This window comes from Alosa pseudoharengus, unplaced genomic scaffold, assembly GCF_046254945.1.
Source record: "Alosa pseudoharengus isolate Yale_2024_CS ecotype anadromous, Long Island Sound unplaced genomic scaffold, YU_APseudo_1.1 YU_APseudo_1.1_scf_11, whole genome shotgun sequence".
In the NCBI taxonomy this organism is placed as follows: Eukaryota; Metazoa; Chordata; class Actinopteri; order Clupeiformes; family Clupeidae; genus Alosa; species Alosa pseudoharengus.
In genome coordinates, this window is record NW_027468576.1 from 15466268 (window position 1) to 15493343 (window position 27076).

The 27076-nt window shown below is 42.8% G+C and overlaps 3 protein-coding genes across 11 annotated transcripts; 2 read left to right on the plus strand and 1 right to left on the minus strand.

Annotated features, from left to right (window-relative positions):
- The first annotated feature begins 36 nt into the window (after nucleotides 1–36).
- Nucleotides 37–10444, plus strand: cyldl (cylindromatosis (turban tumor syndrome), like). Of its 3 annotated transcripts, XR_012985924.1 has the most exons (18): nucleotides 37–412; nucleotides 661–1105; nucleotides 1270–1443; nucleotides 2207–2288; nucleotides 2574–2758; nucleotides 3121–3280; nucleotides 4040–4178; nucleotides 4306–4416; nucleotides 4980–5071; nucleotides 5270–5333; nucleotides 5535–5667; nucleotides 5933–6041; nucleotides 6893–7011; nucleotides 7676–7880; nucleotides 8192–8386; nucleotides 9572–9854; nucleotides 10141–10281; nucleotides 10378–10441. XR_012985924.1 is itself a non-coding variant. In XM_076278106.1 (15 exons), exons 2-15 carry the CDS (start codon nucleotides 680–682, stop codon nucleotides 8374–8376), a joined length of 2184 nt encoding a protein of 727 aa, XP_076134221.1. In that variant the 5' UTR covers nucleotides 37–412; nucleotides 661–679; the 3' UTR covers nucleotides 8377–9248. The 3 variants fall into 3 exon arrangements, 1 of the variants encoding a protein (XP_076134221.1); XR_012985923.1 differs by having other exon boundaries at nucleotides 9572–10281; nucleotides 10378–10444; XM_076278106.1 differs by lacking the exons at nucleotides 9572–9854; nucleotides 10141–10281; nucleotides 10378–10441 and having other exon boundaries at nucleotides 8192–9248.
- On the plus strand, nucleotides 10299–16392 carry LOC143116796 (ubiquitin carboxyl-terminal hydrolase CYLD-like). 3 transcript variants are annotated; one of them, XR_012985925.1, is made up of 10 exons: nucleotides 10299–10468; nucleotides 11031–11122; nucleotides 11321–11384; nucleotides 11586–11718; nucleotides 11984–12092; nucleotides 12904–13022; nucleotides 13687–13891; nucleotides 14157–14351; nucleotides 15537–15810; nucleotides 16097–16370. XR_012985925.1 is itself a non-coding variant. In XM_076278108.1 (9 exons), exons 1-8 carry the CDS (start codon nucleotides 10338–10340, stop codon nucleotides 14339–14341), a joined length of 1038 nt encoding a protein of 345 aa, XP_076134223.1. In that variant the 5' UTR covers nucleotides 10299–10337; the 3' UTR covers nucleotides 14342–14351; nucleotides 15537–16392. The 3 variants fall into 3 exon arrangements, 2 of the variants coding, with proteins under 2 accessions (XP_076134223.1, XP_076134222.1); XM_076278108.1 differs by having other exon boundaries at nucleotides 15537–16392; XM_076278107.1 differs by lacking the exons at nucleotides 15537–15810; nucleotides 16097–16370 and having other exon boundaries at nucleotides 10301–10468; nucleotides 14157–15213.
- Nucleotides 16393–17601: 1209 nt separating this feature from the next.
- On the minus strand, nucleotides 17602–26735 carry rnf2 (ring finger protein 2). Of its 5 annotated transcripts, none has more exons than XM_076278114.1 (7): nucleotides 26674–26735; nucleotides 25327–25419; nucleotides 24763–24920; nucleotides 23941–24156; nucleotides 23285–23560; nucleotides 18566–18755; nucleotides 17602–18240 (listed from the first exon to the last, which is right to left on the minus strand). In XM_076278114.1, the coding sequence occupies exons 2-7, from the start codon at nucleotides 25411–25413 to the stop codon at nucleotides 18139–18141; spliced, it is 1029 nt and encodes a 342-aa protein (XP_076134229.1). In that variant the 5' UTR covers nucleotides 25414–25419; nucleotides 26674–26735; the 3' UTR covers nucleotides 17602–18138. The 5 variants fall into 5 exon arrangements, with proteins under 5 accessions (XP_076134229.1, XP_076134230.1, XP_076134226.1 ...); XM_076278115.1 differs by having other exon boundaries at nucleotides 18566–18737; nucleotides 24763–24923; XM_076278111.1 differs by having other exon boundaries at nucleotides 24763–24923.
- Nucleotides 26736–27076: the final 341 nt, after the last annotated feature.

Sequence of the window (27076 nt, forward strand, 5' to 3'; positions counted from 1 at the left end):
TGCTGCTGTAGCCAATCAGAATTCCAAGGGCCATGCAACTTTCGTATCAGGGTACCTCAACAAAACTCTAACTTCAAAAATAGCTGCCCATTTACATGCGCTTTATAGTATACAGGACGAGATGACACATCAACTGAGACAATTTAACGCAACTTAATCAAACCAAGGTTGTAGAAGTAGCAGTTATGTCAAACGTTTTTCGAAATGCAAATTCGTGAAATGGGGAATTCCTATGTTTGTCAATGATATGCTGGATAGGATAGCTTCTATCCTCTCATAGCCTGTGTACCGAAGAATGAGACATCCTGAAGTAGGCGGACCGACAAAATGAAAGTGACTGCTGCTACAATTCCGGACTGTTGAAGCTAATCCACAACAACAACGACGAGGCATTTATTATTCCATTCCGAAGGTATGAAAACTATTGCGCATTTCCAAATGTCCATTTTCAGAGAGTGCTGTAATGCGGTCTAGTCCCAAGGTTAGCCTTAACTTCAAGTCAGTGAGATCAGTAAAGTCAGTTTCGTTATTGTTTAAGAGGAACTAATACACCTGTATGATCAGAGGCACAGATTAAGAACGATTTTAGTTTAAGTCCAAAGTTCGAGTAGTGTTCCACCGACACACTAGACTGATCGATCTGACTCTTCTTCCTTTCAGAAGTGGATCTACAAGTAAAATGGACCCAAAACAATATATGTTTTTCATCATTACCGAAAGAGATGAGAGGATACCAAGCCTCCACCCTGGCCAGATCTGCTACTTGAAAGAAGACCAATACCTACGTAAAGTTGAACAGGACTCTAAAGTGTTACCAGTGAAGTGGCTGGGGTCTAAGGAATACGAAGTGCAGGTGGATTGCCTGCATCCGCTGTCTCCAGTAGATGCAGCACTTCTACAGGCGCTTGACACCGAGGAAGAGAGACTGGATGCCTTTCTGAAGAAATCGGCCTTAGAAGCAGCTGCAGGCTTGAAGGAGGGTGCCCGTGTTTATGTGAAGGATATGGAGACGTGGCATTTAGGGGTACTTCTATACATTGGCAGCAGGAATAGGATGGTCGCGACCGACTGCTTCTGTGGCACATTCTTCAGGATTGAACTGCAGGTGTGTGTGTGTGTGTGTGTGTGTGTGTGTGGTTAGGGTATATGCAAATACATGTCTTTAGATGATGGTAGATTGGTGTTGGCATAAACACAGTATGGAATATCACCTTCCTCTGAATAGTCCTGGTGGAGTTCTGACCATACATCTTATCTTAACAACTGCAGGCTAGAACAGAGGAAGTCTGGGTCCCCTTCACGTGTGTGAAGCCTGCCTCTGAGGCCCCTGTGCAGGCAGGAGACCGGGTTGTCTTCTTTCAAAACAATGAGAAACATGGCCGTCGTGGGATGGTGATGGACCTGCAAGAAGAGAATGGCGAGCCAGTAGCGTACATCTCCACTGTGAGTGAGCTGGACCAGAGCCATATGTCCTGTTGTTTACCCACTTGGATGATTTAGTCAATAGTGTGGTTTATTCAAGGTATGTAGGGTGGTGTTATAGTGCAGTGGTAGCGCCGGGTTAGCTTGCAGTAACCAGAAAAGTTGTAGGTTCAATTCCCAGCTGCCACTACTGTGCCCTTAGGCAAGGCACTTAAAATGTCATCTGACTTTCAGTTTTGTCAAATTGGGCTAGACTACCTAGACCAGTGGGGCGGGCCACACTAGTGGGGAATAGAGACATGACAGGTGGGGTGCAAGGAACAGGAGGAAATGTGTTCTTTTGTGCCTTTATCTTTAATAATGCCTTTCTTTTTTGACAAGGAAGATCATAGATTCAAAACAAAAAAGCCACACACAAACATAAGTCATAAGCAGACCAACATATGAATGAAAATAATATCTGATCCAGCAGAACCATTTTGTCAGGTTGATGGGGTCAGGTGGGGCTTGAAAATTCCCCATCTTCAAAGTGGGGAATAACAGAAAAAGTTTGAGAACCACTGACCTAGACTAATGTCATACCTAAAGCACAACATTGAATCTATTAATTTTGCTGCGCAAGTATGATTCACATCTATTTAATAGCTGAACTATCCCCCCCCCCCCCCATTTGTAATTATGCAGTTATGTCATACTTGTTCTAGCATAGATTTTGTATTTCAGATGATCAAATGAGGAGAAACGTCAGTGCCTAATATTGTAAACAGGTTCTGTATCTTTTCAGGACATGAATGATCAGGGAGAGAAGGGCGGAACAATCACTGTGCCCCTGGGCTTTGTTCTAAAAGAGGAGAACCTCCCCTCAGGTAAGGATTACATTTTTCAAAATGCAACTCAATTTCATAATGCAAACGTTCAGTTTCTTTGCAAGCAGGAACAATTTAGACGTTTAGAATTTTTGTGATACTGATATGTGGGTGGTGATGATTCAGTGTTTCCCACAATTCTATTTGTGGTGGTAGGTTTGCAGAATTAACTTGAATGCAGTTTTTAACACATTAGCGCAGCGTGGTTATGATGCTAACCAGATTTAAGCACAATTTAAGTCAATGTATGGGAAACGCTGTGATTTAAGGATGATGTGTTGTTAGATGTGGAACCCATGGACACTGGTATTGGTATGGACACTGGTGCAGACACTGGACCAGCAAACAGCCGTTCCATCAACGTAAACTCTCGAGTGAGAGTGGGCCTGGGCAAAGGTCCAGTGCAAGGGACGGTTCGCTGGATAGGGCACCTGCCGGGAACTGATGGGATCAGAGTGGGCCTGGAACTGGTACGTAAAGGAAAGACACAAGAAGGCAGTCCCCCGTCACAGCATGATGTGATTATTATGACACCAGGGAAGAGGCGGTATACAGACTGATTTTCAATTATTTTTGGTTTGTTTTTTTTTGTTGTTATTTTTTACCCATTCATTACTTATTTTTGCAAGTGGATGAGAGTATTCTTGATTGGATTGTTGGGTATTGGAGATACAAACAAATGTCTGAGAAATCAGAGAAAATCTATTAATATATTGCCTCTTCCATGAGGCACAATGTTTTCTGTTTTTTTTATGAGGTGAGATGTGTCATTGGTTAAACATTGCAGTTGGCATTACTTCCTCTTGATCTCTGTTCTCCCCTCTTTCAACAGGACCAAAAGGTTGGAGTGGGTGATGGCAAACTCAATGGAATCCGTTATTTCTTGTGTCCACCAAGGCAAGGCCTATTTGTGAAGATGAGCTCATGTTCACTGGATATTCCTGACAGTGGCACCAGGGGAAAAGTGCCAGCCTCCTCCACCAAACAATACAGTAGGACCAGCACAACTGCTACTGCACACACATCTACGACTCTTATTAACTGTTAAAGGAACACGCCACTGTTTTATAAAAATTGGGTTATTCACTGTCTCCCCTAGAATTAGATAAGTGAGCAAAAACATTTTTGTCTCTGTGCATGCACCCAAGTAGCAGTGCTTCGATATAGTCCCATGTCAATACCTGCCTAGGAGATCACCTCATCTTAATCTGCATTGCCATTTGTACTCGTTGTGAAGACGGAGGCCACAAGAAGTAATTAGGGAAATTTTTTTTGTTGGCTCACTTTTATTCACAATGTACTATCTGGCTACAAAGGATTCCATTCACTATGCTAAGCTAACCTAGGGGGGGCGCTACCGGACTACGGCATTGCATGCACGGAGACAAAAAATGTTTTGCTCACTTATCTAACTCTAGGGGAGACAGTGAATAACCCAATTTTATAAAACGGTGGCGTGTTCCTTTAAATGTGAGGCTGCAACTGTTATTGTGACAGTGGTAGCATAGTGGTTAAGAAGCTGGGCTAGCTTGCAGTAGCCTGAAAAGTTGTGGGTTCAATTCCCGGCTGCCACCGTTGTGCCCTTGAGCAAGGCACTTAATCTCAAGTTGCTCTGGGGACAACGTAGTCCCTTGTAATAGAATTGACATATGAAAGTCACTTTGAACAACAGTTTCTGCTAAATTAATAAATGTAAAATACATTTAAATGTCAGACTGTCTTTAAAACAGAAGGTGGTGTCTCTTCTTCAGCTCTAGACTGCGATGGCAGACCTGAGAGTGAAAACGTTCCTCCTATCAACTCCGAGGATGTGAAACAGCTGCTTGTGGGTCGCATGAAGGGCATTCAAGGTCACTGCAACTCCTGCTACATGGACGCTGCTCTTTTCAGGTCAGACTTTCAAACCCGTTTGTACCATCAAGCCTATAGCCATAACCGCAACTATGCATGTGTCTTAATTATTACCATTGCTCGTTATTATCAGTTAGTAACTGCTCATGGTATTATTTGTACCCAGTTTGTTCTCATGTTCGTCAGTGCTTGACTCTCTGCTGTTCAAACCTGCTGAGCCCAAGGATAAGCCAATCCAGAGGACGCTGCTACGGGACATCGTCAACCCACTGCGCAGGTTAGGGCTCTGCAGAGATGTACAGGAAAAGGTTTGGTTGTGGCCTGATCCTTTGGTTAATCTGTGAGGTGGCAAAACTAGAGTGCTATCAGGTCACTGAAAATAGACTGAAGTGACCTGAACCCAGTGTTAATCATGAAATCGTATTGAGTGTTCATAACTTGTTTGTGACAGTTTATAATTGTGACAGTTGGGGGCAGCCGTGGCCTACTAGTTAGCGCTTCAGACTTGAAACCGGAGGGTTGCCGGTACGAACCCCGACCAGTAGGAAGCGGCTGAAGTGCCCTTGAGCAAGGCACCTAACCCCTCACTGCTCCCCGAGCGCCGCTGTTGTTGCAGGCAGCTCACTGCGCCGGGATTAGTGTGTGCTTCACCTCACTGTGTGTTCACTGTGTGCTAAGTGTGTTTCACTAATTCACGGATGGGATAAATGCAGAGACCAAATTTCCCTCACAGGATCGATCAAGAGTATCTATACTTTGACTTATACTTATAATTAACCCTCATTTACTCAGTACTCTGATCATAGCTATGTCTGTCTAAATGTTTCTGTCTGTTTGTAGGGAAGGCTATGTTGAGGCTGGGAGCGTTATGAAACTTCGGAAACAACTGCAGGAGAGTGGCTACTGCGCCACCTTCACCACAGACGAAAAAGGTGAGAAATGAGATCACAGCTCTAAATAGTACTGAGAGGGAAACATGATGTACGAATTAGAATTATATGTCATCATTTCCTGTGCATTGTCCTGCGTTGCCATCCGTAGGAGTTTTAACTGTAAAACAGGACCCATCCAATTAAAACTGTTGCAGAAAATTATATGAGAGCCTATTTGAGCATTTCTTCTTCTTGCAGATCCAGAGGAGTTTCTGTCTCTGATAATGAATAAAATCCTCTCTCTGGAGCCACCTATCAAACTGTAAGTTCAAAATTAGATAATGATCTGGCCAAATGATTTGTGCAGAGGCATAGGTGGGTGACCACATGCTTCTCTCTTTGTGTGCCTGTTAAGTTAGGATTCATTACGTCATCAGATGAGACAAAGAAGTTCTCTCTGTTTCTTTCTTTCTTTGTTTTGCCTGTCTGTCTTTCTTTCTTTCTTTCTTTCTTTCTTGTGCAGTTGTTCAGGAGGCAGTGTACAGAGCAGTTTCTGTTACCAGATCTTCCTGGATGAAACCCACAATCTGATCCTGCCCACAGTCCAGCAGCTGATTGAGCAGTCCTTCTACAGTAGCCATCTCAAACTGGCTGAGGTAATATCCTAACACAGTATTTTGTGTGGTTGTTGTCTGTGTGTGTGTTCTTGGGGCCTTTGAATCAAGTGAGTATGAGTATGATATGATAGTCACTCACTGATGCACTGGTTCTTTACTTGTCTGGGTGGTGTCCTTTTCCAGTGCTTTGAAGCACAGTGAAATACTGTCACAGTTCCTCTTTTGATGGTGTTAAAACAGGTATATTCATTCTCTATGTGGGTACTTTTTTTTATTTTCTCGGGTTTGTACTCTGCCTGTTCAGGTTCCCTCCTGTCTGATTCTCCAGATGCCTCGCTTTGGGAAAAACTTTAAGATGTTTCAAAAGATCATTCCCTCGCTGGAACTGGACATCACTGGCCTTCTTTCAGAGGGTACACACACACACACACACACACACACACACACACACACACAAATAAGCACCAAAGCACACTCACATCACATACTTACAGCTGAAACCAAAAGTTTACACAGAGACCTTCTAATGAGGAGACACAGCACTCAAAAAATCCTCCATAGAAATGCATGGGGCTAGTTTGTAACGCCAATATGGCAGTTGTCTACACATATGGCAGTTGTCTACCCACCCCTTCCGCTGCAAAACATTGACATGTGAATACATTGAGCCAATATGTGGACTGTTGTGAAGACATTGTGCCAATCATGTCTTGGGCTGACTAAAAAGAGGAATAAAATGTAATCATCTTTTGGAAATTGATCTTAATGCCTTAATTTAAAAAATGAGGAACAATCCAAACTTTAAGGAAACCAGTTTTTAAGGAAACCAAAAGATGATTTTTTATTCCTCTTTTTGGTCAACTTTAGCATGTGTATGCTAAGGGTATGTACATTTCTGGTTTCAACTGTATATGCAAACATGCCGTTTACAGCCTCATTAATTACATTACACATGTAGATGCATGGACTACTTTTGATGGATACTTTTGAATTTGGATTGAACATTTTGAATTTGAATAACCAGTCAAATGCTATCTCGGTGTACTGTATGTTTGTGTATGTGTCTGTGTGTGTGTGTGTGTGTGTGTGTGCGTGTGTGCGTGTGTGCGTGTGTGCGTGTGTGCGTGTGTGCGTGCGTGCGTGCGTGCGTGCGTGCGTGCGTGCGTGCGTGCGTGCGCCTGCGCCTGCGCCTGCGCCTGCGTCTGCGTCTGCGTCTGTGTGTGTGTGTGTGTGTGTGTGTGTGTGTGTGTGTGTGTGATTTTAGGCCCTCAACAGTGCCTGCTGTGTGGACGCCTTGCTAGTGAGGAGTGCGTGGAGTGTTTCAAAGATTCTGCGTTTAGCAGGAACTGCTTCAAATATTACTGCCAGACATGTTCCACTCAGGTAGATGTTTTTTTTTTGTCCCTTTTCACCAATGGGTAATTAAACACAGTCTTGGCCTCAGTACTACAGAACTCTAAACACCAGATAGCAGAGTAGTCCAGCCATTTTAAGCCAAAATGGGGGTCAACCAAGGACAAGAAGCAGAAACAGAAGCAAACTAAGCTGATTTTGTATCCTCAATATGTCCGGAGTAAGGGGAAAAAAACTATGGGGAAAGTTTAAAAAAAGACCTAAATAGCCTATTTATATGCCTATTCATTATTTTTCTCATGTGAATAGGCTACATTTCTTAACCTTTTTTCATAAAATAACAGCAGAAAACCCCGTTAAAATGCAGAAGTACCAAAATAACTATGGCTGTAGTGGGTTTATTATGAATCATGCTGGTTTCTGTGTGCATGTTGCTTGGAGATGATGGCTGAAAAGTGACTCTGGGTAGTCCTTGAGACAGGGCCTATTTTATCTTTTAGGTTGGGAGGGGGAGATGTTGCACTGATTATGTAGTGATTAACCATAGCTTTTTTCAGACTCAACAATACCATCCATCAAAAGAGATAAAAAAAGACATATCATAAGATGGTACTAGAGCAAGGTGTTGGTGCTGTAGGCATTATGATTCTTTGGCTGTGGTGGTGTTGCTCATGTGATAATATGTGTCTTTTAGGTGCACAGCCATCCAAGCCGGAGGTCCCACATACGATCTCCTTCCTTTGTGCCTGAAGGTTGGTCACAAGCCATCGCTCCGCCCAGGGACGCAATGGAGCTATTCGCTGTGCTCTGCATAGACACCAGCCACTACGTGTCCTTCCTCAAGTACGGACCAGGAACCACCGACTGGGCCTTCTTTGACAGCATGTCCGACAGAGTCGGTGAGGAACGATTGCTTAAAAGCAGACCTAGCCAGATAATAAGTAATAATAAAAGTATCAGGATATTGTGTGTGTGTGTGTGTGTGTGTGTGTGTGTGTGTGTGTGTGTGTGTGTGTGTGTGTGTGTCTGTGTCTGTGTCTGTGTCTGTGTCTGTGTCTGTGTCTGTGTCTGTGTCTGTGTCTGTGTCTGTGTCTGTGTCTGTGTCTGTGTCTGTGTGTCTGTGTGTGTGTGTGTGTGTGTGTGTGTGTGTGCGTGTGTATGGGTGTGGGTGTATGTGTGTTTGCTTAAATCAGTGTCTTTTGTCTTGTAGGGGATGTTGATGGCTACAACATTCCTGAGGTGCGTCTGTGCCCAGAGGTGGGCAGATACCTGGAGATGCCGGTCACAGAGCTCGCCTATTTACAGCCCAGAGACATAGACGAGGTGGCCAAGCGTCTCCTCTGTGACGCCTACATGTACCTCTACCAGAGCCCCAGTGTCTCTCTGTACCACTGACAAATACACTGTATGTGCCTGCTTGTCATCTCTCTTATTGTAATCTCTCATTGATGCCCCTGTATTTGAACTCTTGCCTCCCCAAAAGAAACTGACGGAAAATCCCCAAACTCTAAGCACTGTCAGGTGTACCTGTACCCACCAAAGAAACATAACCACAACTGAATCCTTCATAATGGTACAACAGGATATATTCTGAGTTGTAATCATAATCTTTTTTTTACTGCATACTAACATTAGGGGTTTACTGGTTGGGTTTGGGTTTGTGTCTTTAATAACAGACTTTTATTTGTAAATAGGCTCTCCTCACTGTTCACTTTGAATCATTGATTGCTTTAGCCATATTTATTGTTCCTTGTGATTTTGCTGGCCAAACTGAAGGCTTATAACAAGAAGGTAAAGTGATGCCAGTGCCATAGCTACTCCTCCACTCAATTTTACAAAAGGTTTAGGGGGTCTTACATAAACTAGTATGTTCTCAGGTTTTAAAATATCATTATCTCTTCCGAAATGTTAACCAGTACAGTGGAAGTAAAGTTGAATGTTTAGCAAGGAGTCTTTGCAGTACTTGTTTGATACACTCACAGGACTATCCTCTGATCAATACACATCAGTCACACAGACACTGAACTGCTGTCTCTTCAAATGTTTAGGCCTAGATCGAGGATGCAACTGTAAATTCTTTGTACTGTACATTGGCAGGGTAAAAACATTTCCACAATATGCTGTATGATTACTACTGATGTCTGATTTGTACATTTCAAGGACCAAAAGGGAGATAAAACTAGATGTACTGCATAGCGGTACAAAATATATCCGCCGCTCAGTCCTGCATTCTCTCCGCAAAAATAAATCACGCTTGTCAATTTTCAGTTGTCGCCATCTCCTACTCCAGTGCGGCTAGCACGGCAGTCATAATGACACATTTTTGAAATTGATTGATACATTTAGTATTCCATTGAAAGCAGTCTCTGATTACAGCAGTATTTTGTATGTTTTGAACATGACAAACCCTTTCCTTCTGACCAACCATGTCAAGATGGCCCAAATCACTGATAAGGGAATCCTTTAAGTAGGCTGCTGCTCAGGATTAGAAGGGTGTGGTGCATGAAGTAAAGGTCCATTTAAAATGGAATGCAAGTGCAGACATCTGTGACAGGCAATCTTGTGACCGTTGCCCTTGACCTCTCCACAGGGAATCTTGTGACCGTTGCCCTTGACCACTCCACACACGGTCTGATGAATGTCATAGAGGTCAAGCTGTTCACTTACTGTTGCTTCAGCTAAAATCCACAGCAGATGAACACTCACTGACTGGAAATCAATGGAACATCCCCTCCTACTTATGCCAAGCCAATGCCAAAGTAACATGAGAGAATATTATATATATTCTCTATGGCAATACATTACAAAGCAGGAATTATGGTAACAGCTCTTGTCTTCAAGCAAGAATCAGTGGTGGTGAGAATCATCTCAGGGTAATGTTCCAACTATTTGTTTTCATAACAAACCTGGATAAGTGTCAGAGTGAATTTACCTAATGGAAGAATGTCTTTAAGGGTTAATTCTCCTGGCAAACACAAAGCCATTCAGTACGTCTTAATCTGTTTTTACCACATTTGTAATTAAACCATATATTTACAATAATCCCCTATTCACATGAGCAACAAACAAATTGTGAGGACCTCAAGTGACAGCACACTCACTCTTTTGTGTGTTTATCTTATCCTCTCCTTTTCTTCCACTTGACAATATCTACAACAGTATTGTCAGTCACATTAATTCATTCAGCGATCCTTCTTGCAAAGCAACCTATCAGTGTGTGTGTTCTATGGGAACCATTCCTATGACCTTGCTATGAACTAGAATCACCTCAGGATCACCTACAATTCACGTGGCATCAGGGTAAGGAATGGGCCTCCAGACTAGTGGGAGGGCTGGGGATCAGTTAGTAACTGCTCATGGTATTATTTGTACCCAGTTTGTTCTCATGTTCGTCAGTGCTTGACTCTCTGCTGTTCAAACCTGCTGAGCCCAAGGATAAGCCAATCCAGAGGACGCTGCTACGGGACATCGTCAACCCACTGCGCAGGTTAGGGCTCTGCAGAGATGTACAGGAAAAGGTTTGGTTGTGGCCTGATCCTTTGGTTAATCTGTGAGGTGGCAAAACTAGAGTGCTATCAGGTCACTGAAAATAGACTGAAGTGACCTGAACCCAGTGTTAATCATGAAATCGTATTGAGTGTTCATAACTTGTTTGTGACAGTTTATAATTGTGACAGTTGGGGGCAGCCGTGGCCTACTAGTTAGCGCTTCAGACTTGAAACCGGAGGGTTGCCGGTACGAACCCCGACCAGTAGGAAGCGGCTGAAGTGCCCTTGAGCAAGGCACCTAACCCCTCACTGCTCCCCGAGCGCCGCTGTTGTTGCAGGCAGCTCACTGCGCCGGGATTAGTGTGTGCTTCACCTCACTGTGTGTTCACTGTGTGCTAAGTGTGTTTCACTAATTCACGGATTGGGATAAATGCAGAGACCAAATTTCCCTCACAGGATCAAAAGAGTATATATACTTAGACTTATACTTATAATTAACCCTCATTTACTCAGTACTCTGATCATAGCTATGTCTGTCTAAATGTTTCTGTCTGTTTGTAGGGAAGGCTATGTTGAGGCTGGGAGCGTTATGAAACTTCGGAAACAACTGCAGGAGAGTGGCTACTGCGCCACCTTCACCACAGACGAAAAAGGTGAGAAATGAGATCACAGCTCTAAATAGTACTGAGAGGGAAACATGATGTACGAATTAGAATTATATGTCATCATTTCCTGTGCATTGTCCTGCGTTGCCATCCGTAGGAGTTTTAACTGTAAAACAGGACCCATCCAATTAAAACTGTTGCAGAAAATTATATGAGAGCCTATTTGAGCATTTCTTCTTCTTGCAGATCCAGAGGAGTTTCTGTCTCTGATAATGAATAAAATCCTCTCTCTGGAGCCACCTATCAAACTGTAAGTTCAAAATTAGATAATGATCTGGCCAAATGATTTGTGCAGAGGCATAGGTGGGTGACCACATGCTTCTCTCTTTGTGTGCCTGTTAAGTTAGGATTCATTACGTCATCAGATGAGACAAAGAAGTTCTCTCTGTTTCTTTCTTTCTTTGTTTTGCCTGTCTGTCTTTCTTTCTTTCTTTCTTTCTTTCTTGTGCAGTTGTTCAGGAGGCAGTGTACAGAGCAGTTTCTGTTACCAGATCTTCCTGGATGAAACCCACAATCTGATCCTGCCCACAGTCCAGCAGCTGATTGAGCAGTCCTTCTACAGTAGCCATCTCAAACTGGCTGAGGTAATATCCTAACACAGTATTTTGTGTGGTTGTTGTCTGTGTGTGTGTTCTTGGGGCCTTTGAATCAAGTGAGTATGAGTATGATATGATAGTCACTCACTGATGCACTGGTTCTTTACTTGTCTGGGTGGTGTCCTTTTCCAGTGCTTTGAAGCACAGTGAAATACTGTCACAGTTCCTCTTTTGATGGTGTTAAAACAGGTATATTCATTCTCTATGTGGGTACTTTTTTTTATTTTCTCGGGTTTGTACTCTGCCTGTTCAGGTTCCCTCCTGTCTGATTCTCCAGATGCCTCGCTTTGGGAAAAACTTTAAGATGTTTCAAAAGATCATTCCCTCGCTGGAACTGGACATCACTGGCCTTCTTTCAGAGGGTACACACACACACACACACACACACACACACACACACACAAATAAGCACCAAAGCACACTCACATCACATACTTACAGCTGAAACCAAAAGTTTACACAGAGACCTTCTAATGAGGAGACACAGCACTCAAAAAATCCTCCATAGAAATGCATGGGGCTAGTTTGTAACGCCAATATGGCAGTTGTCTACACATATGGCAGTTGTCTACCCACCCCTTCCGCTGCAAAACATTGACATGTGAATACATTGAGCCAATATGTGGACTGTTGTGAAGACATTGTGCCAATCATGTCTTGGGCTGACTAAAAAGAGGAATAAAATGTAATCATCTTTTGGAAATTGATCTTAATGCCTTAATTTAAAAAATGAGGAACAATCCAAACTTTAAGGAAACCAGTTTTTAAGGAAACCAAAAGATGATTTTTTATTCCTCTTTTTGGTCAACTTTAGCATGTGTATGCTAAGGGTATGTACATTTCTGGTTTCAACTGTATATGCAAACATGCCGTTTACAGCCTCATTAATTACATTACACATGTAGATGCATGGACTACTTTTGATGGATACTTTTGAATTTGGATTGAACATTTTGAATTTGAATAACCAGTCAAATGCTATCTCGGTGTACTGTATGTTTGTGTATGTGTCTGTGTGTGTGTGTGTGTGTGTGTGTGCGTGTGTGCGTGTGTGCGTGTGTGCGTGCGTGCGTGCGTGCGTGCGTGCGTGCGTGCGTGCGTGCGCCTGCGCCTGCGCCTGCGTCTGCGTCTGCGTCTGTGTGTGTGTGTGTGTGTGTGTGTGTGTGATTTTAGGCCCTCAACAGTGCCTGCTGTGTGGACGCCTTGCTAGTGAGGAGTGCGTGGAGTGTTTCAAAGATTCTGCGTTTAGCAGGAACTGCTTCAAATATTACTGCCAGACATGTTCCACTCAGGTAGATGTTTTTTTTTTGTCCCTTTTCACCAATGGGTAATTAAACACAGTCTTGGCCTCAGTACTACAGAACTCTAAACACCAGATAGCAGAGTAGTCCAGCCATTTTAAGCCAAAATGGGGGTCAACCAAGGACAAGAAGCAGAAACAGAAGCAAACTAAGCTGATTTTGTATCCTCAATATGTCCGGAGTAAGGGGAAAAAAACTATGGGGAAAGTTTAAAAAAAGACCTAAATAGCCTATTTATATGCCTATTCATTATTTTTCTCATGTGAATAGGCTACATTTCTTAACCTTTTTTCATAAAATAACAGCAGAAAACCCCGTTAAAATGCAGAAGTACCAAAATAACTATGGCTGTAGTGGGTTTATTATGAATCATGCTGGTTTCTGTGTGCATGTTGCTTGGAGATGATGGCTGAAAAGTGACTCTGGGTAGTCCTTGAGACAGGGCCTATTTTATCTTTTAGGTTGGGAGGGGGAGATGTTGCACTGATTATGTAGTGATTAACCATAGCTTTTTTCAGACTCAACAATACCATCCATCAAAAGAGATAAAAAAAGACATATCATAAGATGGTACTAGAGCAAGGTGTTGGTGCTGTAGGCATTATGATTCTTTGGCTGTGGTGGTGTTGCTCATGTGATAATATGTGTCTTTTAGGTGCACAGCCATCCAAGCCGGAGGTCCCACATACGATCTCCTTCCTTTGTGCCTGAAGGTTGGTCACAAGCCATCGCTCCGCCCAGGGACGCAATGGAGCTATTCGCTGTGCTCTGCATAGACACCAGCCACTACGTGTCCTTCCTCAAGTACGGACCAGGAACCACCGACTGGGCCTTCTTTGACAGCATGTCCGACAGAGTCGGTGAGGAACGATTGCTTAAAAGCAGACCTAGCCAGATAATAAGTAATAATAAAAGTATCAGGATATTGTGTGTGTGTGTGTGTGTGTGTGTGTGTGTGTGTGTGTGTGTGTCTGTGTCTGTGTCTGTGTCTGTGTCTGTGTCTGTGTCTGTGTCTGTGTCTGTGTGTGTGTGTCTGTGTGTGTGTGTGTGTGTGTGTGTGTGTGTGCGTGTGTATGGGTGTGGGTGTATGTGTGTTTGCTTAAATCAGTGTCTTTTGTCTTGTAGGGGATGTTGATGGCTACAACATTCCTGAGGTGCGTCTGTGCCCAGAGGTGGGCAGATACCTGGAGATGCCGGTCACAGAGCTCGCCTATTTACAGCCCAGAGACATAGACGAGGTGGCCAAGCGTCTCCTCTGTGACGCCTACATGTACCTCTACCAGAGCCCCAGTGTCTCTCTGTACCACTGACAAATACACTGTATGTGCCTGCTTGTCATCTCTCTTATTGTAATCTCTCATTGATGCCCCTGTATTTGAACTCTTGCCTCCCCAAAAGAAACTGACGGAAAATCCCCAAACTCTAAGCACTGTCAGGTGTACCTGTACCCACCAAAGAAACATAACCACAACTGAATCCTTCATAATGGTACAACAGGATATATTCTGAGTTGTAATCATAATCTTTTTTTTACTGCATACTAACATTAGGGGTTTACTGGTTGGGTTTGGGTTTGTGTCTTTAATAACAGACTTTTATTTGTAAATAGGCTCTCCTCACTGTTCACTTTGAATCATTGATTGCTTTAGCCATATTTATTGTTCCTTGTGATTTTGCTGGCCAAACTGAAGGCTTATAACAAGAAGGTAAAGTGATGCCAGTGCCATAGCTACTCCTCCACTCAATTTTACAAAAGGTTTAGGGGGTCTTACATAAACTAGTATGTTCTCAGGTTTTAAAATATCATTATCTCTTCCGAAATGTTAACCAGTACAGTGGAAGTAAAGTTGAATGTTTAGCAAGGAGTCTTTGCAGTACTTGTTTGATACACTCACAGGACTATCCTCTGATCAATACACATCAGTCACACAGACACTGAACTGCTGTCTCTTCAAATGTTTAGGCCTAGATCGAGGATGCAACTGTAAATTCTTTGTACTGTACATTGGCAGGGTAAAAACATTTCCACAATATGCTGTATGATTACTACTGATGTCTGATTTGTACATTTCAAGGACCAAAAGGGAGATAAAACTAGATGTACTGCATAGCGGTACAAAATATATCCGCCGCTCAGTCCTGCATTCTCTCCGCAAAAATAAATCACGCTTGTCAATTTTCAGTTGTCGCCATCTCCTACTCCAGTGCGGCTAGCACGGCAGTCATAATGACACATTTTTGAAATTGATTGATACATTTAGTATTCCATTGAAAGCAGTCTCTGATTACAGCAGTATTTTGTATGTTTTGAACATGACAAACCCTTTCCTTCTGACCAACCATGTCAAGATGGCCCAAATCACTGATAAGGGAATCCTTTAAGTAGGCTGCTGCTCAGGATTAGAAGGGTGTGGTGCATGAAGTAAAGGTCCATTTAAAATGGAATGCAAGTGCAGACATCTGTGACAGGCAATCTTGTGACCGTTGCCCTTGACCTCTCCACAGGGAATCTTGTGACCGTTGCCCTTGACCACTCCACACACGGTCTGATGAATGTCATAGAGGTCAAGCTGTTCACTTACTGTTGCTTCAGCTAAAATCCACAGCAGATGAACACTCACTGACTGGAAATCAATGGAACATCCCCTCCTACTTATGCCAAGCCAATGCCAAAGTAACATGAGAGAATATTATATATATTCTCTATGGCAATACATTACAAAGCAGGAACAGCTCTTGTCTTCAAGCAAGAATCAGTGGTGGTGAGAATCATCTCAGGGTAATGTTCCAACTATTTGTTTTCATAACAAACCTGGATAAGTGTCAGAGTGAATTTACCTAATGGAAGAATGTCTTTAAGGGTTAATTCTCCTGGCAAACACAAAGCCATTCAGTACGTCTTAATCTGTTTTTACCACATTTGTAATTAAACCATATATTTACAATAATCCCCTATTCACATGAGCAACAAACAAATTGTGAGGACCTCAAGTGACAGCACACTCACTCTTTTGTGTGTTTATCTTATCCTCTCCTTTTCTTCCACTTGACAATATCTACAACAGTATTGTCAGTCACATTAATTCATTCAGCGATCCTTCTTGCAAAGCAACCTATCAGTGTGTGTGTTCTATGGGAACCATTCCTATGACCTTGCTATGAACTAGAATCACCTCAGGATCACCTACAATTCACGTGGCATCAGGGTAAGGAATGGGCCTCCAGACTAGTGGGAGGGCTGGGGATGCTCAAGTAGCTCGATAGATCTCCCTGCGTAAGCAGCAATACTAGATATCAATACTACATCTCATACCGAAGGTTTCAATTCTCAGGAGAAACCTTTGAGACTCCTTTCCTCCTTGTGTTTACATAGCCTTGCAAAAAGTATTCTCCCCCATGCTAAAGTTGAATAAAAAAATCCAACCTTTAAGGACACCAATTTTCTTTGTGAATGAATAATGTATCGTAAATAAATATATGTTCTTCATTAAAATACAGGGTGCATGAGTATTCACCCCCCTATGTTAAACCTATGTTGAATTCCCATAGAGGCAGGCAGATTTTTTTTATTTTTAAAGGCCAGTTATTTAATGGATCCAGGATACTAATCATCCTGATAAAGTTCCCTTGGCCTTTGGAATTAAAATAGCCCCACATCACATACCCTTCACCATACGTAGAGATTGGCATGGTGTTATTTCAGTTAGCCTATTAACTGGTTTGATTTGCATTGAGCTCAATGAGCATCAAACCAGCTAATAGGCTAACTGAAATACACACAATGTCTGCCTCAATGGGAATTTAACATAGGGGGGGGTGTATACTTATGCACCCTGTATTTTAATGAAGAACATTTATTTACGATACATTATTCATTCACAAAGAAAGTTGGTGTCCTTAAAGGTTGGAGTTTTCCTCATTTTTTAAATTAAAGGCATGAAGATCAATTTCCAAAAGATGACTTTTTTTATTCCTCTTTTTAGTCAACTTTAGCATGGGGTTGAATACTTATGCAACCCACTATAGACGTTGTCTAATCCCAACTAAGCCTGTGCAAAATTCCCTCTGAGCTACACGTCCAGCCCCACCCGATGACGCAGTTATCACACTTTTTTTTTTATTATTATTTTCCAAACAGATAATGCAGTATACATTTTCCCAAACAACAACTCATATTTATGCAAAGAATGTCAAACTAAAATATTTCATGCTCTAAAAGAACTCATGTCTGCAATGGCGTTTTTACGAAACATCAAGATATATAAAAAACAGGTCCCTCCTCTGACAGAAACAACAGCTACGTATTCTATTTAAAAATAATAAAAGATGAGTCTTTTGTTTTGAGCATATGTGAAGCCAATATTTTTTTAGAGCAATTGTACATCTGTTGAGTTGTTTCTGGAGTTTTCCCAGAGTCCTCAGTCACAGTAACCTTCCTGATAGCACAACCTCTGGGGTGGAGTTTACGGCTTAGGGGCCAAACTTTAAACTAAACTAGGCCCCTAGACCACTCCAGCCTCATGTGCAGTGGACAGGACCAGTGGTCAGATAAAGCACATTAACCCTCAGGTTAAAGTGAATTATATTTATCTTTACTGATGTAAAAGACAGTTGCCACAGATGGAAACTACAAGTCCCAAAATCCAACAGGAAAACAAAAATAAACAGAACAATTAAAGTGTTGTTGTGTGTGTCGACCATTGGCGGAGTTCTTTGAACAGTTCTCTACTGTGGGCCTTGCAGGTGATATTTTACAAGATGAGACGTCTCTACAGGGCACATTTGCTTCTCTCCTGAAGCGGTCTCCACAGACGCACGTGACGGGCGGGGAACAGACAAAACATCAAACAGAAAACATCTTCTAAGTCCCGCCCACCCCCATACAAAAAGACAATAAAAAACAAAGCAGCACAGTTACTGAGGGGCAACGAGACCCACTGGGTGGTGGGGGGGGGGGTGACAGTGAGAGAGGGATGGATGGATGGAGAGAGAGAGAGAGAGAGAGAGAGAGAGAGAGAGAGAAAGAAAGAAGGGGAAGGAAAGAGAGAATATGTGGGAGGTCATGGGGAGAAAACATCAGTCTTTTCCGGACCCGTCTGGTCTCGACTTATTTGTGCTCCTTTGTTGGAGCGAAGTAGAGCTCCATGGGTTTGTTCACCTTCCAGTATTTCTCGCTCACCAGCTCCAGAGAGAAGGAGCCATTCAAGACCTGTGATAAACAGACACAGACAGACAGACTGGTTACTGAAGGGAGACCACAGGAGAAAATGAACAATTCAGAGAGATCTGTTAAAGGAAGTATAGAAAAGTATTGGAGAAAATGTGTGTGTGTGTGTGTGTGTGAGAGAGAGAGAGAGAGAGAGGACAGAGAGAGACATAAAGATAGATGTCGTCACGGGGTGTATGTGCACACAGTGGAATGAGTCATGGTATATGGTATATGGATATACAGTATATAGTGTGATGTCTGAGGGCATGTGTTGGGTGGATGAGGAGATGCTGTGTGTCCTAGTGTGACGTGATTGGCTACTCACTGTGAACTGGCTGTTGGCTGTGGGGATGTAGATAGTGTACTGTTTCTCGCTGGCGGCTTCCACGTTGATAGGACTGGCCTCGCCGTTCTTACGCAGGTCCTCCAGGGCCAGGCGCACGGCCAGGTACTTGGACAGGTGGTCCACCGTGGCGTTTCCTGAGGTCTTGATATACCTGGGGATGAATTCCACACTACAGGACATTAGTGATAGGCAGTGCTCTTCGCCCGACAGCTTAGACTGACCTGGGATCCGAGGGGACCCACAGTCAAATCGTGATGAGTTTACACTTGGTCTACTGTTGAAGCATGTTAACTCACATTTTATGTTAAGTATTACACTGCCGTTCAAAAGTTGGGGTCACTTAGAAATTTCCATTCCACTCCCTTATAGACAGAATACCATCAGAGAGATGAGATCAGTTGCCATTCAAAAGTTAGTATAGTATAGTATGTATAGTATATATACTTTTTTGATCCCGTGAGGGAAATTTGGTCTCTGCATTTAACCCAATCGGTGAATTAGTGAAACACACTCAGCACACAGTGAACACACAGTGAGGTGAAGCACACACTAATCCCGGCGCAGTGAGCTGCCTGCTACAATGGCGGCGCTCGGGGAGCAGTGAGGGGTTAGGTGCCTTGCTCAAGGGCACTTCAGCCGCGGCCCACTGGTCGGGGCTCGAACCGGCAACCCTCCAGTTACAAGTCCAGAGTGCTTACCAGTGGGCCACGGCTGTTGGGGTCACTTAGAAATTTCCATTCCACTCCCTTATAGACAGAATGCCATCAGAGAGATGAGATAAGTTGCATTGTTTTTTTTTAATCAGGGCAGCAATTCTCAGATTACATTATGTGTTTAAAAGAGTGAAACATTGGATGAATGGTTGCTGATAATGGGCAATGTAGATATTGCATTAAAGATCAGCCATTTCTTTTTCAACAGTCATTTACAACATTAATGATGAAAACAAGAACATTTCTAATTGACTCCAAACTTCTGAACGGTCGGTAGTGTATGTATTTTGTATCAGGCATGAAAACGGGTCAGGGGTGAAAAAGGTGAGAAGGGCGCGCGAAGTGGGAAATGGCCGTTTCATAGCAAAACAGGCGCGATTGACATTGTTGTCAATAGTGCATAGCTTCCATGGAGTATGAAGTTGCCTAAAACCAGAGATTTATGAAGAAAACAAACTACAAAATGACTAATTTTTACAAAAAATACTTATTATTTCTTCTTTTTGGCTTGGGCCTAAGTGTGAAGGGTAGGGTGGTCCTTATTTTTCAACTTTTGAAAGTTCATGCTCTCACCCCACAAATATGTTTGAATAAATAAAAAAAATAATTGGGCAAAATTTTATCAATATTAATCAATATTTAGAGGTTGCTCAAGACCTTTGAAGTTTAACACATACTGTGCAGTGTGCATATTCCGGATTATTTGCGTATTATGTGATGCATTGTGCTAGGATGTATAGTTGTTTAATAATATATGCTTATGGCAGCAATGGACTTATTTGACCATGCAGTCAATGTGTATTGATTATTGGTGACCACATTAAAATGGGAATTCCATATTGTCCACGCACATTTGCAATGCGTATTTGCTGATCTCATCTGCTGATTCCGGTATTTCCCAATAATATGCTGTTGTGAGCAATTCATAGCAACTCCTGTTTTAGTTGTGATATGTCTTTCAAGGCATCAATGTGAATGAAGCACAATAGACAATATACACTGAGACAATGGCTGAAGCAACACGAAGCAAATCCGCTACATCGTTATATGGTTACTTGGATCAGAAGAGACTGAAATAACTGGAACAAAGTTACTCTTCAAGAAGCAGGTTTTATGTTTGTTGTAATATCACCATAAAACATTGAAAAAAAACTTGCGGTGATCAAAGAAGTCTTGGTATTCTAGGACAAGGCTAGGATTCCCGTTCATCCCCAACATGCCATAAAACAACTGGAAACACTTCACGACAAGTGGCAGAAGCTGAAGAAAAATGCCAAGAGAACTTCTGAGACTCAGCAGTGCAATGTAGAGGCTTTCATAGACCAGTTGGGAGACCTGTTTGATATTGCACATCAAGATGCACTCATTCTTCTCAAGAATCCAGAAGATGGAGACTTTCTCCTGGCCCAAAGAGAAAGAGGACGTCCCGGGTGTACAACTGTACAATATGATGATACAACTTAAATCTGTCACTTTGGCCTTTGGCCTTGGACACTGACTGGATCTGCTCCTTGTTATTTTAATTCAATGATCAAGATATACTTTCCCAACTGCCCATTGCGGTCTTCTGATCAGTGTCTGTTATGTCGACCAGTCATAAACACTAGGTCAAATTCAAGACTCTTTTCCTGAGTGGTTCCATGTTGGTGGAATGAGTTGCCAAGTGGTCTCCGTTCCTGTGATAGTTTTGGGTCATTTAAAAGGGGTCTAAAGGCATATCTGTTCAACATGCACTTAGTTCATTAAGCGCTTCTTATGCATTATAGTTTGTAAAATATTGTTTTATTTCAATTAGGCTGTTGATTAATTTGACATTGTTGTTTACTATTGATATTCTCTTTAATGTAGTCTTACCATGCTATTGTTTTTATATTATTGATTGAATGGACATTATTGTTTATTATTGCTTTTTTCCCCCTCATATTCATTGTTTATTTCATTAGGCTATTGATTTAATTGACATTGTTTATTATTGCTATTCTCCTTTATATTATTATAGTCTGACCAACAAATAATATTGCATTTTATTTTGTTGTGCGTTCTTAAATGGTACAATGTCTGCAAAAATGAGCGATTCCGGAAATATTCAAAGGCCTTGAGCTACCTCTAGATATTGTAGGAACAATTCAAAATTTTGCACAGTGTGTTTTTATTGATATCCTAACACATTTAGGGGGTGAGAGTTGAACATTTCCAAAAAACATTTTTTTACCCCATATAAGGACCACCCTAGTGAAGGGGCCCACTTGCGCTGTTTGCAACATGCTTCAGCCTGGCCCTCCTCTCCTCCTCAGTAATCTACATGAGTTTTCTTTCTTTCTTTGTGCCTGAAGTTATCAGACATTTCTGAAGATTTCATAGGCCTAATGGACACTTCATAGTAGACTATTAGAATAAGTCTGAATATTTGTTGGACCAAACCAGGTAATAAATAAACTTGGGTAGGGTAGACTAGGCCAGTGTTTTTCAACCTTTTTTGTGCCACGGCACACTTTTGACACATAAAATGTCCCACGGCACACTAACATCCTGTGTAAAGAAAAAATAAACATACCATAGCCTAAAATTTCAAATAATACACAGATATGGCCTTATTATGGCTTCTATGCAAGACCTGCTCAATAAAACAAGCGCCCTCTGTTTCATTTGTAGGTGACTATATCTAATTTAATTGTTGTTATGAACTGGATATGTGATGATTCTGTGAATACTGGATATGGGGCCCCCGTTGTACAATGCCTGCATACCACAAATAGTGCAATCATACAATCAATGAGGGCATGTGGTTATAAATTATTTAATGCAACAATTGCTTTTCTGGACCAGTGAGGGACATTTGGGTAATTTTCTGGGGCACACCTGATGATCTCTCACGGCACACTAGTGTGCCCCGGCACAGTGGTTGAAAAACACTGGACTAGGCTTTAATTTGTAAAATTGGTTTGAAATGTTTTAACCTGCAGCTAGGCTACTTACATATTGTGGCATTGTGCTAGTGTGTCAGGCCACTGAGTGTTTCTTAAAAGACGGCATTACCATGTCAAACACTGTTTTTGTCTCTGAACTTGACAAAACGCACCAGCCCAGTTTAGGAGCATTTAATTCAACTATTTAGTTATTCACATTAGCCTTGTTTGGTATACTGATAAAGTAGCCTATGCCTATTTGCTTCACCATTTGTCGATCTAGATGGCTCAAACTGCACGTATTCTTCATCAAATGAACTCGTTATGTCTATAGTTCTGTCCAATATCGCTAACTTTAACAACAGCCTATGCTACGTTGCTACACCAATCTCAATGTCTTTTTCTGACAGAAGTTGAACGTTTCAACTAGCCCACCTGTGACATCAATAAGCATCTCTCCTCGCCGGGCTCACATTCCAGCTGACATTTCAGACGCATATATCTGTAGTCACACAGACAGGGAGGCTATTCCAGTGCAATCGTTCTGTTCGCGTTGCATCCACGGCAAAATTTAGCTTCCACTGTTTCATAGGCTAAATGCATAGGGGCTGCATTCACATAATCGTTGCTGGATCAGACAAGTTTTTAATTGGTCTCTTGTCTTACAACGCATCAAGATGCGTTCGTGTCTGCGCGTGATTTGTAAACTCAGTTGTAACCCCAAACCCCCCCCCCCCCCCCCTACAATATTTTCTCATCGGATCTGTGCGAACCACGTAAGTCCCCTATTTTGGATTCAAAACGGCGAATTTCGCCGAAAGGTGAGGAGTTTTCATGCCTGTTGTCTGGTAGAATTTAATTTCTTATGATGACAATTTGCTGTCAGAAACACAATTTAGTTAGTTCACTTCACCCCTCTCAGGGTTTCAACAGCTATCTTTTGAATCTGCAGTCGGCCACCCTGACATGTGAAAGTGTAACAGTCCTGGCATTTGTGGTTGAAGCAACATTCAAGGGTTTCGGTGTGCGGTTTCCGCCCGGTCTGACCACTACAGGGACCGGCAGGACAAGCATCTCACCTGGTCTGCGCTGCGTCCTCCTTCTCCATGAGCGTGGGGTGTGGGCGGAACACCAGCTCGATCTCGCTGGCCCCGTCCAGCGCCATCTCTCCGCCAGCGCCGTTCTCTGTGGCATTGTCCATGTCCAGCCCGGAGTCGTCTGACGTCTTGGTGCGCTTGATGCTGGGCCCGGCTTCCTGGTTGCTGTGGACCGAGGCGTTGCTGCAGTGAGAGCTGTCACCGTTGTCTTCCGCCCCGCTGCCGTTCTCCACCTGGTGTTTCTTCCCCCGCTGGAGCCTATGGAGCGGACGCACACCCATATACGCTCAAGTTACTCTCTGATTCATTAAACTTCTCGTAAGACTCTGGCAATAATAGACAGACGGACAGACAAACACAAACACACACGATTAGAGAAAAAAAAAAGTCTGTACGTAAAAATATGTGGGTCAGGGACCTGACAAACAGGCAGACCACACATTTGTGCTCTGTCCACACTTCAAACTCCACATTGTGCCTCCTACCACAAATACAGTGTGCACACACACACACACACACACACACACACACACACACACACACACACACACACACACACACACACACACACACACACACACACACACACACACACACACACACGCACGGTTAAAGAAAAAAACATGTGGGTCAGTGACCTGTTCATGGCCTGGATCTTGAGTCCCTCCTCGATGCTGTGGCTGAGCGCCTGCTGGTTGTTGTGCTTGCTGATGCGGGCGAGCACGCGCTCCTGATGCGCCTCGTACTCGTCTCTGCTGGGGTAGATCTTGCTGATCAGCGCGTCGAAGTTGGGGTCCGGCCGCAGGGAGCGCTTGGATACGAGTTTCTTCCGGCAAGTGGGGCACTCCTTGTTCCTGTGGACAAACGATCACAGGGTTAGCGGGGTCAAGGGTTAAAATGCCAAAGGTTGGACCAAAGGAAGATTTAAAGGCTGGTGTGGGGATTTGTCTCAGTGAAAATATCTTCATCTATAGGGTACTCAGTTTAGAGAAAGGCAGTCCAATTTCAAGGCTGAATTTACATGAGATCCGAGAAAAACAATAAATCAAAAGCATTTTGGTGTGAGATGCCTTGATGCCACAACTCACACCAAAAGTGTGAAATTTGGTGATCCTGGTGTAGAGACATGGAGGTGGTCTGTACGAAAATACATGTTAAGGCCCAAGTATACTTCTACAGATACGGTCTACGCACAGAACGGATAATGCAAAATACGTCATACCTCCGGTCCATACGGCATTTCTGTGCTGCACAGATCTGCGTCTCTACAGACCTTGTGTACTGCCTGTGCGAAACTTGATGTGTAGTAGAACGCCAATCCAGTAGATCCGCACGACCGTATGACCGTACAGCATAGCCGTATGTACAGAAGTATACTCGTTGCTTTACATGCTTAGCATTCAAGATTGTGTTGTCTACGTGTGGGATCCCTGTGTTGAGTCCAGCAGAGAGCCACCTACCCAGAGCGAAGCGCGGTGATGATGCAGTCCGCACAGAAGCGGTGCAGGCACTCCTTGGTCGTCATGGTGTTCTTCAGCATGTCCAGGCAGATGGGGCACATCAGCTCGCTGTGAAGGCTGCGTGGGGACACGGCGATCTCCAGTCCATCTGTGATGGCCTCCTGCACGGGCATGACACAGCACAGCTTATCATCCGACACACCAAGCGTGAACTTCCACCACTCCCATTTCCGTAAAAGAAAAATGCCTGTAGTCTCCCCAAAAGTGCCTGTCGCTAAAACTTTCTTTCAAAAAGCTATTCATTTCAATTGTTGTTACAGAGGCATTTGACTGACCGTTCAGGATGTAAGCAGGTGCTGCCTTGATGCCACGAAAGCTATGCAACCCATGCTTCTGTTTCCCTGAGTTATACACCAAAGGAATACTACCGGTATATGCATCAAATGTGGGGATAATGCAAGCATCCAGCGGTGTAGACTTAACCCTGACCACATTCCAGACTGTGCTTCTGGTCACTGCATATGCGTGTGTTTATTTGTTTGTTTGTTTGTGTATGTTTATCACCTGTGGGGTTCTCTGCAGCTCATACAGACTGAGCTCCCAGGTCTTGCTGAGGGGCTGGACCCCATTGGTCTGTACTGTCTGAGTCATCCTCCACTGTTGGGAAGAAGAGAGGCTAGTATCACTTTACACCAGAAACACCTGGAAGGGAAAGAGAAAGACTGCAAAAGCGGAGTTTTGAGAATTAACTAGCACATTAACTTACTTATGGCATGGCAGTATCGTCATAAAATGGCAAATATGACTATGCCTTGGCAATTTCAGTTTAAACACAAGAGGTGTTAACTAAAAAGCTCAACTAGTCATCACCAGCATAGATCTTGACATGTCAAAAGACTGGGGAACTGCCTATACAATCAATGCGATTGAGTGCAATAATGATTCCGGAGAAAGGCACATAAAAAGTGTTCGGCTCTGTCCTGACAGAGAACACAAGGCTTGCGCTATGCTGCTGTCCAAGGGTCTGTGAATGTCCCCCTCTGCGCTTGTCTTGCAGGGTAGCGCAGGTAAAAAAGCATTGTTCCCGTCAAAACTCGCCCGAGGCAGTAACGTTAATTCCTGGGAAATGTTATTTTTAATTTATGTGTATTAATAATAAACAATATATTGTCTTTAAACACTAGATTTCGTTCATACACCTTAGTCTGTACGTAAACACAACTCGAATCCCTTCGCTGTCAAGCAAAACACAAACGTACACTTATCACATGTACAGAAAGCTCGCTATCTTGACCAAATGAAAACCCGAGCATCACTAGTTAGTTAACGTTAAGTGGCATACACCAACTGACACGCTACCTAATAACAGGTCCATCAGAAGATAATTGAGGCTAGAGAACAAGCTATCTGGCTGGGTTACGCTATGTATCGTTACTTCTCACTCCTCTTTGTGTTGTTAGCTTGATGTGTAAGCCAAGTTCCAGCCAACCAACATTACGAAAAAACCTATAAACATGGGGATCCATAAATAACTAATAGAAGCTAGAGCTACCCGAACATTGGCCAGACTCTGACATATCAGCTACAGGGTCTTTAGTGAGAGATAAACCGAGAGATGTTCTTCGTTTTGGGGGTATGTGCTGTCAAGAAAATACAGCACAACATTCACATTAGCTAGCTAGCTAGTTACATACTAGCTTGTTAGAGACGTAAGACCTAGGTTAGCTAAAGGGCTAACGTTAACAGATACATTCCCGTGGAAGCAAACAATGGTTTCAGGCCCATATGACAACTATATGAGACAAACTATAGCTCAAATTTATCCTTAAGCATTAATAAGATAATGGACCTCGCCATTGGTTTAAAATCACACTGAAATCCATAAGTAATTTTAGGTCTTTATGTACTTACAATTTTGTGTTGTGGTGCTACTATTCCAGACCAGCGCGTTCTGGCACTCTTAATATGGCGGAGCAAAGATCCCGCAATGGAACATGGGAAACGTAGTAAGGTAGGCTACGAGGAATAACTTCGATGAAACCGTGTGATTGTTATAATAAAACAAATAATAATCTACAATAATAAATCATAATAATACATTAAACTGTTAAATGTATCATTTCAATTATATTGCAGGAGGTAGTCTATTCCAGTTCAGCGTACATGGGCAACTCAACAAAAACATTTGAAGGAAAACATGCAGGTTCTTCCTCAATTTTGATTAAAACATATGGCTATTTTCAACACATTGAAACGAGATTGCTCAAGTCATGTCGTAATAGGCGTACTAGGCCAAACTTCGAGGAAGTTGAAA